Genomic DNA, 12228 nt, shown 5'->3' on the forward strand with positions numbered 1-12228 from the left:
GAACTGCCAGTCGGCCAGGTTCTGCCAGTCGGCCAGGTTCTGCCAGTCGGCCAGGTTCTGCCAGTCGGCCAGGATCTGCCAGTCGGCCAGGATCAGTTAGATCCGCCATTCAGCCAGGATCCGCCAGAAGTGCCAGTCAGCCAGGATCTGCCAGTCAGCCAGGATCCGCCAGTCTGCCAGGATCAGTTAGATCCGGCATTCAGCCAGGATCCGCCAGTCTGCCAGGATCCGCCAGAAGTGCCAGTCAGCCAGGATTTGCCAGATCCGCTAGTCAGCCAGGATCCGCCAGTCAGCCAGGATCCGCCAGTCAGCCAGGATCTGCCGGAACCACCAGCCAGCCAGGATCTGGTAGATCCATCAACCTGCCTGAGCTTCCCCTCGCTCCCGAGCTTCCCCTCGGTCCCGAGCTTCCCCTCGGTCCCGAGCTTCCCCTCGGTCCCGAGCTACCCCTCGGTCCTGAGCTACCTCAGTCCAGTGGGGCCCATTGTTAGGTTTCCTAGGCCAAGGTTAGCGGCGAGGGTCGCCTCTCAAGGGACACTAAGGAGGTGGACTAAGACAATTATGGAGTGGGGTCCACGTCCAGCGCCAGAGCCGCCACCGCGGAGAGATGCCCACCCAGACCCTCTCCTATAGGTTTAGGTTGTGCATTCGGAGTCCGCACCTTGGGGTTCTGTCACGTTCTGTCCATCGTTCGTATGTGTTTTCCTTGTTTTAGTGTTGGTCAGGACGTGAGCTGGGTGGGCATTCTATGTTGTGTGTCTGGTTTGTCTATTTCTATGTTTGGCCTGATATGGTTCTCAATCAGAGGCAGGTGTTAGTCATTGTCTCTGATTGGGAACCATATTTAGGTAGCCTGTTTTGTGTTGGGTTTTGTGGGTGATTGTTCCTGTCTCTGTGTTTTGCACCAGATAGGGCTGTTTTTAGTTTTCCACGTTTATTGTTTTGTAGTGTTCATGTTTATCCGTTTTTATTAAACATGAGTCAATATAACCACGCTGCGTTTTGGTCCTCCTCTACTTCACCACAGGAAAACCCTGACATCTACTCTCTGAGCCCCAGCTCCCCTCTCTCTCTCTCTCTCTTCTCTCCCTGCTTCCACAGGACTGTCTGTCTCTATAGTTTCAGAGCAGGGTGATCAAAAGGCCAGAGGAAGGTGATCACAAGCCCTAGGACCAGACAAAATGTTTCCTTCAGCCTCCAGAAATGAGGAGATCAAGTATACAGTACCTGTAGTTTGAATTAAAATCATTCCCAATACTGCTTCATTTGATCACTGAGAAGGCAGATGACCATCTTGATTTACAGAAATTCACTGAAAACCCAACCCAACTTTATATGAATAGTATTGCACTTCTCATGTAGCCTACTTTTGGCCAGCTAATCGCCTAACCACTTATCAAGCAACATTATGGACTAAAATGTTCAAATCCTGTTGCTGCAGGATTATTTTGCTGTGACGATATAGGTCAAATTAAGATCCCAAATCTGTAGCAGTTCTATTGATCCCTATATTAGAGATGACAGGAGCGCACCTCCCCCAATCCTTACCATCTGCCCATTCATCTGGGAAAATAGAGGCATTTATCAGTTTGCAAACAGGCCGCGGCCCATCTTCCCTGTGAAAAATAGGTTCGCTGCGGATGAGTAGCCATTAGCAATGCTTCAATTGTTGGAGATTCACTGAGCATAAAGAGCTGTGTGAGATTTCATTAAGAAGGGTCTCATTGTTTTGAGGAATCAGTGTGAGAAGATTAGACATCAGATACAAAAAACATTAGGTAATATGGCACAGACCTCTCCATAATCATGTTCGCATGCACGCACACACATACACATGTTCGCATGCACGCACACACATGTACGCACACACACACACACACACACACACACACACACACACACACACACACACACACACACACACACACACACAGAGAGAGAGAGACAAGATGTACCAGGGGAGTATAGAAAATAAACATTCTTCAGAGCCATTTGTCTGTAAGAAGCTGAGCTTTCATCTGTGGGGACAGCTGATCACTATCCCCAGCAAATGTAATTACCAACACCGCAGACCAGTCCTGCTAATCTCATTAAACGAGCCAGCACCGTCCATCTCTCAGGGGTCCACAATTAAAGCTAAGGCAACACAGCGCTCAACGCGGGCCCTGCGGCCACGCCAAACGTTCCACGGCTCAGCACAGGGAGTTCTTTCTTAGAAACCATTCTCTGTCTCCCAGAAAGAGGACGAGCAACACTTTGTACCTCTCTTCAGATGGCCCCATCAATTTACTGTCTGCCAGGGCTGCTGGGCTAGTGGGGCTGTTCAAAGGAAAACAACATGCTCGCTGTTGCTAAGGCTCTTTGATTAAAGCGCTGAAGGTACATGTTCATTCTAAAGATCAGAGCTTTACCATTTACTGGGTAAAAACACAACACATGTCCATAAAAGGTAACAACAGCCGTACAGTCTGGGAGACAACTGACTGCTGTGATTAGGATATCTGTATAATTAAAGATAAGTCGATGTACGGTTAGTATAGGCATAATGCATTTAAATGATTAGGAGTCCCACCCACCGGGAGGGAGGGATGGCTCAGCGGCTAGTAAATCAAACAGTCATATGGGACATAGAGAGAGAGAGACAGGGGTGTGTCCTGACATATCTGACTACTGAACACACAGACTCTCCAGCTACCCGGATAAAGCACTAAATAAACTTCAAATAGTGCTAAATACAGCTGCTAGAATCTTGACTAGAACCCCAAAATGTGATCATATTACTCCAGTGCCAGCCTCTGGCTTCCTGTTAAGGCTAGATCTGATTTCAAGGTTTTACTGCTAACCTACAAAGCATTACATGGACTTGCTCCTACCCATCTCTCCGATTAGGTCCTGCCGTACATACCTACACGTACGCTACGGTCACAAGACGCAAGCCTCCTTATTGTCCCTAGAATTTGTAAGCAAACAGCTGGAGGCAGGGCTTTCTCCTATAGGGCTCAATTTTTATAGAATGGTCTGCCTATCCATGTGAGAGACGCAAACTTGTTCTCGATATTTAAGTCTTTACTGAAGACTCATCTCTTCAGTTGGTCCTATGATTTGAGTGTAGTCTGGCCCATGGGTGCAACGGTGAACGGCAAGGCACTGGAGTGACGAACCACCCTTGCTGTCTCTGCCTGGCTGGCACCCCTCTTTCCACTGGGATTCTCTGCCTCTGACCCCATTATGGAGGCTGAGTCACTGGCTTACTAGCGCTCTCCCATGCAGTCCCTAAGATGTGTGCGTCATTGACGTGATCTTCCTGTCCGGTTTTGCGCCCCCCCTCAGGCTTGTGCGGTGGAGGAGATCTTCGTGGGCTAAACTCAGCCTTTGTCTGAGGGTAGTAAGTTAGTCTGTTGATATCCCTCTAGTAGTGTGGGGTTATATCTTGCCTGGTTGGCCCTGTCCGGGCATATCATTGGATGGGGCCACAGTGTCCTCCGACCCCCCCTGTCAAGTCTCCAGTATCTATACTGTAATAGTCTATGTGCCGGGCAGCTAGGGTGAGTTTTTCCTATCTGGTGTCCTATGTGAACTTAAGTGTTCTCCCTCAAATGAATCAATCAATCAATCAATATCTCTCTCTCGGAAACGTGGTTGAGGTTTTGCTCGCCTGAGGTAGAGTATCTCATGATAAGCTGTAGACCACACTATCTACCAAGAGAGTTTCCATCTATATTCTTCATAGCTGTCTATTTACCAGCAGAAACCGATGTTGGCACTAAGACCGCACTCAATGAGCTGTATACGGCCATAAGCCAACAGGAAAACGCTCATCCAGAGGCGCCGCTCCTAGTGAATGGGGACTTTAATGCAGGGAAACTTAAATCTGTTTTACCTAACTTATACCAGCATGTTAAATAAGCAACCAGAGGGGGAAAAAACTGTAGACCACCTTTACTTCACACATAGAAACGGGTACAAAGCTTTCCCTCGCCCTCCATTTGGCCCTAATTCTATCCTCCCGATTCCTGCTTACAAGCAAAAACTAAAGCAGGAAGCACCAGTGACTCGGTCAATAAAAAAGTGGTCAGATGAAACAGATAAGCTACAGGACTGTTTTGCTAGCACAGACTGGAATATGTTCCACGATTCTTCCAATGACATTGGAAGAAAAACATCCTATGGCGTTCTGCATTAGCATCGAACAGCCCCCGTGATATGCAGCTGTTCAGGGAAGCTAGAAACCATTATACACAGGCAGTTAGAAAAGCCAAGGCTAGCTTTTTTAAGCAGACATTTGCTTCCTGCAACACTAACTCAAAAAATTTCTGGGACACTGTAAAGTCCATGGAGAATGAGAACACCTCCTCCCAGCTGCCCACTGCACTGAAGATAGGAAACACTGTCACCACTGATAAATCCACTATAATTGAGAATTTCAATAAGCATTTTTCTACGGCTGGCCATGCTTTCCACCTGGCTACTCCTACCCCGGTCAACAGCACTGCACCCCCACAGCAACTCACCCAAGCCTTCCCCATTCCTCCTTCTCCCAAATCCAGTCAGCTGATGTTCTGAAAGATCTGCAAAATCTGGACCCCTACAAATCAGCCGGGCTAGACAATCCGGACCCTTTCTTTCTAAAATTATCTGCCGAAATTATTGCCACCCCTATTACTAGCCTGTTCAACCTCTCTTTCGTGTCGTCTGAGATTCCCAAAGACTGGAAAGCAGCTGCGGTCATCCCCCTCTTCAAAGGGGGGGACACTCTTGACCCAAACTGCTACAGACCTATTATATCTATCCTACCCTGCCTTTCTAAGGTCTTCGAAAGCCAAGTCAACAAACAGATTAACGACCATTTCGAATCTCGCCATACCTTCTCTGCTATGCAATCTGGTTTCAGAGCTGGTCATGGGTGCACCTCAGCCACGCTCAAGGTCCTAAACGATATCTTAACCGCCATCGATAAGAAACATTACTGTGCAGCCGTATTCATTGATCTGGCCAAGGCTTTCGACTCTGTCAATCACCATATCCTCATCGGCAGACTCGACAGCCTTGGTTTCTCAAATGATTGCCTCACCTGGTTCACCAACTACTTCTCTGATAAGAGTTCAGTGTGTCAAATCAAAGGGTCTGCTGTCCGGACCTCTGGCAGTCTCTATGGGGGTGCCACAGGGTTCAATTCTTGGACCGACTCTCTTCTCTGTATACATCAATGATGTCGCTCTTGCTGCAGACGACACCATTCTGTATACTTCTGGCCCTTCTTTGGACACTGTGTTAACAACCCTCCAGGCAAGCTTCAATGCCATACAACTCTCCTTACGTGGCCTCCAATTGCTCTTAAATACAAGTAAAACTAAATGCATGCTCTTCATCCGATCGCTGCCTACACCTGCCCGCCTGTCCAACATCACTACTCTGGACGGCTCTGACTTAGAATACGTGGACAACTACAAATACCTAGGTGTCTGGTTAGACTGTAAACTCTCCTTCCAGACCCACACCAAACATCTCCAATCCAAAGTTAAATCTAGAATTGGCTTCCTATTTTGCAACAAAGCATCCTTCACTCATGCTGCCAAACATACCCTTGTAAAACTGACCATCCTACCAATCCTCGACTTCGGCGATGTCATTTACAAAATAGCCTCCAATACCCTACTCAACCAATTGGATGCAGTCTATCACAGTGCAATCCGTTTTGTCACCAAAGCCCCATATACTACCCACCATTGCGACCTGTACGCTCTCGTTGGCTGGCCCTCGCTTCATACTCGTCGCCAAACCCACTGCCTCCATGTCATCTACAAGACTCTGCTAGGTAAAGTCCCCCCTTATCTCAGCTCGCTGGTCACCATAGCATCACCCACCTGTAGCATGCGCTCTTTCTTTGGCCGCCTCTCCTTCAAGTTCTCTGCTGCCAATGACTGGAACGAACTACAAAAATCTCTGAAACTGGAAACACTTATCTCCCTCACTAGCTTTAAGCACCAACTGTCAGAGCAGCTCATAGATTACTGCACCTGTACATAGCCCACCTATAATTTAGCCCAAACAACTACCTCTTTCCCTACTGTATTTATTTTGCTCCTTTGTATCCCATTATTTTTATTTCTACTTTGCACATTCTTCCACTGAAAATCTACCATTCCAGTGTTTTACTTGATATTTTGTATTTACTTTGCCACCATGGCATTTTTTGCCTTTACCTCCCTTATCTCACCTCATTTGCTCACATTGTATATAGACTAGTTTATACTGTATTAGTGACTGTATGTTTGTTTTACTCCATGTGTAACTCTGTGTCGTTGTATGTGTCAAACTGCTTTGCTTTATCTTGGCCAGGTCGCAATTGTAAATGAGAACTTGTTCTCAACTTACCTACCTGGTTAAATAAAGGTGAAATAAAAAATAAAAAAAAATTGAGGAGTACACCACATCAGTCAATGGCTTCATCAATAAGTGCATCAATGACACCGTCCCCACAGTGACTGTATGCACATATCCCAACCAGAGGCCATGGATTACAGGCAACATCCACACTGAGCTAAAGGGTAGAACTGCCGCTGTCAAGGAGCGGCATTTTTACCCGGAAGATTATAAGAAATCCAATATGCCCTCCGACGAACCATCAAACAGGCAAAGCATCAATACAGGACTAAGATTGAATCGTACTACACCAACTCCGACGCTCGTCGGATGTTGCAGTGCTTGCAAACTATTACAGACTGCAAAAGGAACCACAGCCGCGAGCTGCCCAGTGACACGAGCTTACCAGACAAGCTAAATTACTTCTATGCTCACTTCGAGGCAAATAACACTGAAACGTACATGAGAGCATCAGCTGTTCCAGACGACTGTGTGATCATGCTCCCCGCAGCCAATGTGAGTAAGTCCTTTAAACAGGTCATCATTCACAAGACCACATGGCCAGACGGATTACCAGGGCGTGTACTCAGAGCATGCGCTGATCAAATGACAAGTGTCTTCACTGACATATTCAACCTCTTCCTGTCTGAGTCTGTAATAGAAACATGTTTCAAGCAGACCACCATAGTCTCTGTGCCCAATAAGATTAAGGTAACCTGCCTAAATGTCTACTGACCCGTAGCACTGCTTTGAAAGTCTGGTCATGGCTCACATCATCATCCCAGAAACCCTAGATCCAATTTGCATACTGCCCCAACAGATCCACAGATGATGCAATCTCTATTGTACTCCACACTGCCCTTTCACACCTGGACAAAAGGAACACCTATGTGAGAATGCTATTCATTGACTAAAGCTCAATGTTCAACACCATAGTGCCCTCAAAGCTCATCACTAAGCTAAGGACCCTGGGACTAAACACCTCCCTCTGCAACTGGATCCTGGACGGGCCACCCCACCAGGTGGTAAGGGTAGGTAAAAACACATCCGCCACGCTGATCCTCAATACGGGGCCCCCTCAGGGGTGCGTGCTCAGTCCCCTCCTGTATTCCTTGTTCACCCATCACTGCTTGGCCAGCCACGACCCCAACACCATTATTAAGTTTGCCGATGACACAACGGCCTTATCACCGACAACGACGAGACAGCCTATAGGGAGAAGGTCAGAGACCTGGCCGTGTGGTGCCAGGACAACAACCTCTCCTTCAGCGTGATCAAGACAAAGGAGATCATTTTCGACTACAGGAAATTGAGGACCGAGCACGCCCCCATTCTCATCGACGGGGCTGTAATGGAGCAGGTTGAGAGCTTCAAGTTCCTTGGTGTCCACATCACCAAGAAACTAACATGGTCCAAGCACACCAAGACAGTCGTGAAGCGGGCACGACAAAACCTATTCCCCCTCAGGAGACTGAAAAGATTTGGAATGGGTCCTCAGATCTTCAAAAGTTTATACAGTTGCACCATCGAGAGCATCCTGACTGGTTGCATCACCGCCAGGTATGGTAACTGCTCGGGCCTCCGACTGCAAGAGGGTAGTGCATACGGCCCAGTACATCACTGGGGCCAAGCATCCTGCCATCCAGGACCTCTATACCAGGCGGTGTCAGAGGAAGGCCCTAAAAATGGTCAAAGACTCCAGCCACCCTAGTCATAGACAGTTCTCTCTGCTACCGCACGGCAAGCGGTACTGGAGCACCAAGTCTAGCTCCAAATGGCTTCTTAACAGCTTCTACCCCCAAGCCATAAGACTCCTGAATATCTAATCAAATGGCTACCCTAACCCCCCCCATTACACTGCTGCTACTCTCTGTTATTATCTATGCATAGTCACTTTAATAACTCTACCTACATGTACATATTACCTCAATTAACCGGTGCCCCCACACATTGACTCTGTACCGGTACCCCCTGTATATAGCCTCACTATTGTTATTTTATTGTTGCTCTTTAATTATTTGTTATTATTATTTCCTGTTTATTAGGAATATTTCTTAAATCTGCATCGTAGGTTAAGGGCTTGTAAGTCAGCATTTCACTGTAAGGTGGATAAGGTGAACGAATAGCTGTTGTATTCGGCGCATTTGACAAATAAAATTAGATTTGATTCTGTCAAACAAGCGCTAGAATCCCACCTCAAAAGACCTCAATATATTCCCTGTTTTTTTCCCCAGGTATCCTCGAATTACAACAGGAGATGGATCACACATTGAAATTGCTTACTGGGACACATTTCTGCTTTGCTGTCGCGGCCATTTTCCTCATCGTCAGACAAACAAAAACAAAATAAAACCCTGTCATAACTGACACAGTAGCCTGCTTCTGTTGTGATAGGGGCCTGTCTGCTGTAAGAGGCTAAGATGATTTATGTGTCACTGTGGAAAGTGAACCTGCTCGCACTGCAGTAGGTACCCTGGCTCGTATCTTCTTTTATTTGGCAGGTAGAACTTGTATTTGCCTTTTGACCTTGCTGTAAGCTGACTAGCGTAGGAGTAGGTCCCCTCAGAAACAGCTGTGTGCCTGGTCCTGAACATCTGGCTCTGCCATGGCGATGAGAGAGGACCCAGGGCATTAGACTTAATTAGAGTGATTTATGCCTGAGATGAAGAGCCCGTTGACAGGAGTTGGACCGGCTCAGAGTGCTGGTATTATGGGAGGTAAACCTACTGCTCTCTAACAGACACATCAGCCTTCCATCTTTTAAACTGCACATACTGTAATCTGGGTGTGGCAAAGCTATTGGTTATGTACAATAGGCAATAGTTAATATCTTTGTTTCTGTGAATAGCGCATGTGTTAGTGTTATAAAGCACCCAGATATGTTGCAGAAAGTCGAGGAATCGGGAGCAAATGGAGGATGTATTGAGCATTTTAAAATACCCTTTCTCTGTGGAGTGTGTGTGTTTGTCTGTCTGTGTGTGGGAGGGAGGGAGGCCGTCACTTGTTCTCTCTCTAGGAGGACAGAACCCCAGGTTCCAACCCACTGCTTACTCTTGCTCAAGCTGTTTCCAACAAGCCACACAGCTATTCAGATGTGTGAATATACAAGCAACAGAAGCCAGAGTGGAGAAGAGAAAAAAAGGGCTGTTGCCAAGGGAGATATTTCTCTTCTATGGCCATTTTTGGAAACGCATTTCAGTCTGCAGAATAAAAGGCACAGAAGGATTATCTAGATTTTTTTACTATTTCTCCCTTTTTTAATATCATTATCTATCCTCATTCATTGAGCTAATGTCTAACCTCATCATTAAGCCACTATGCAAAATTGCCTGCTGTTAAAGGCGATTACAATGCCAACATATTTTTTTACAATGCTGTTGTTCATGGTCAATATCCAATCATACTGTAGTACAAACTAATTCTGGCCCCTCCATATTGTTTCCATTATCTCTGTTAACTAAGTGATATGTGGAATGCCAGTAAGTCCCGGTGACTCTGACCTGTGTCCGGCTGTTCTCCAGGGCGTTCTCCAGCTCCAGTTTAGCTGCAGCCGTCTCCTGTTGGTGGGTCTGCCGTAGATGTTCTATGGCCGAGGCATGGAGGTGGTTCAGCTCAGAGCGCAGAGAGGCTAGGAACCAAAGAGATAGAGAGACAGACAGGGTCCTTAGGGAGCTCGCCTCTAGCTAATTAAAAGACATTCATCACACAGTACATCTCCTGCTTCTAATAAGCTATGTGATGGAATATCCAGCGTTGCCTTGATTCCTAATGGGAGGAGTGTCAGGCTGTGTTTAGCAAGACGAGCTTCCAATGGCTTTTTCTAAAGGCTTCAACCAAGTCTAGTATTTACCTGGAATGGTCCTCTATCACTACACATGGACTTTCTCTCTCTCAAGGTCCTTACCCAACATGGCCTTCGTTGTTAGGGCTTCAACCCAATGTGGCCCCCTCCCTGACTGGGCCCTTAACCCAGTGTGAGACCCGGAGAACCATTCCCCCATCAGACCCTAACCCAGCATGGCTCTTACCCAGCATGGCCTTGCCCTCGTCCTCCAGCTCGAAGCGTAGAGTCTGCAGCTCCTGCTCTGACTGCTGTTTGAGCGTCTCAATGCTGTGTCTGTGAGCCTCTCTCACAGACTGGAGCTCTATGTGGTGCTGCTGTCGCAGACGATGCTCCAGCTTCTACACACACACACACACACACGCGAGTTCAGAGGTCAGGAGGGACACACACAGGTTAGGACAAGGACAAACTAATGACATACAAATCATTGTATATAATGTTTTGGCATGGATACCGGTTTTCATCTTGTTGACGGCACTGGTTAATGAAAAAAAATAACCATTATTTTCATCGCTAGAAGGGAAAGTCTGAAACATATATGAAGAGTTCAGATGGTAAAGAGAAAGATCAGTTTGGGAGAATCTTGCAACAGCATCAGTTCAACTCAACCTGTATGTTGCTGTTGGACTAAGTGTAGTTCAGTAACAAAAAGGCTGAAAGGTACTCAGGCAGTGGCATAGCACCATAGAGCCAAAAGACGTGTTCTAAACAGTATTCCTGATCACTATGGAATTATATTACGATTAATTAGCACTTAAGCATATCATCAGCAGCTTGTTGGGGCTTTTGGAAGGTTTTCCAGCAACAGCAAGCAAACCAGCACACAATACGCCACTCTAAACTCAATTAAGTAGACACAGAGCCGTTAACATGGCAAGGATAAGGTCACAGCTCCATAAAGTAACACTAGACACCTGGTACTTGTCAAACCTCATGAATACACCTTTCATATCACACTACAATCACCAATCATGGGAGGGAGAGAGGAAGGGAGGGGGTAGACAAAGAAAGAGACAAAGAAAGAGAGTAGAGAGAGAGAGAAGAGAGAGCCAGAGAGAGATATATATATATATACAGAGAGACTGGGGCCACAACACCAGATTGATAGGGATAAAACACGATTTAGATGGAAACAGAAAGATAACAGGGCCTTTTCAATCAACATATGACTTGTATAATATTAAATCAAATAGGTAGGCCTTACAAAGTAAACAAGAATAAATCAGCTGAGGCATGATGTTCTTAGCAATTATGTTTGTTGAATATTGTATCCAACAGTTAGTGGTTGAGCCACATCACTGTGTGTGTGTCGGCACAGTGTCCTTGTGGAGAAGTAAAAGGTTAGGTCATGTCAGTATCATTCTAATGGCCGTCAGGGGGGACATTCTGTGGCTAGGCAGCAAGGCCTCTAATAGGCTCCTGCTGGGAGAGTTCAGTAGAAAGCAATGTTCCTAACCTCAGTGGGGGAAGAACCCCGTAGCGACAGCAGCCCTTTTAGAATAGATAACAAGCTAAAGTCTCCCATCGCACACAAACAAAGTTCCATATCAAACCATGTACTGTAGAAACATGGGAGTTAGAGGGAATAGCTATCTCAGTAACAAGGCTTATTTGAATGACTATTTGTCAGAGTCTATGTAGTGTAGTATCTAGATGTTAATTGTTAGGCTGGTGGTCCTTGGGTCGTGTTTGTGTTTTAGCTAATTCCTAAGTGTGTTTGTTCATGTATTGGTTGACAATGGTATGGGACAAGGCTAGTAAATGATCTATATATTTTCTCTCAGGTCCAAAGCTCTGGGTCTGTTAGGTCTGTGCGCAGTCTCATTCATGCAGTTGATACTGTCTGCAGCCTGTGCACAAATTAAAAATAAGATTGAACGGAGAAAAAAACGATAGTTTGCGAGAATCCCAAGAGACACCGTATTGTGTGTTCATACCTAGAACTAAGGGATTTACAGGAAATGTTTTACTGTGAAAAAGTAGAGATCTAGATTGGATGTTAAAATGAGCATTTTATTAGT

General features: G+C 46.1%; 1 protein-coding gene across 11 annotated transcripts in view; it reads right to left on the reverse strand.

Moving 5' to 3' along the window:
* The window catches only part of LOC118398685 (protein FAM184A-like), a 120923-nt gene that overhangs the window by 25194 nt on the left and 83501 nt on the right, over nt 1–12228 (reverse strand). For all 11 annotated transcript variants that reach the window (XR_008071160.1, XM_052471010.1, XM_052471009.1 and 8 more), the window contains 2 exons: nt 10392–10545; nt 9864–9991 (listed from right to left, as the gene is read on the reverse strand). Coding sequence is in view for 10 of the 11 variants with exons in the window: in XM_052471010.1 (XP_052326970.1) it covers nt 9864–9991; nt 10392–10545 (282 nt within the window). In the remaining variant the exon portion in view is untranslated. The remainder of the gene's footprint in view (nt 1–9863; nt 9992–10391; nt 10546–12228) is intronic.

The sequence above is a fragment of the Oncorhynchus keta genome, chromosome 19 (assembly GCF_023373465.1).
Source record: "Oncorhynchus keta strain PuntledgeMale-10-30-2019 chromosome 19, Oket_V2, whole genome shotgun sequence".
Taxonomy (NCBI): domain Eukaryota; kingdom Metazoa; phylum Chordata; class Actinopteri; order Salmoniformes; family Salmonidae; genus Oncorhynchus; species Oncorhynchus keta.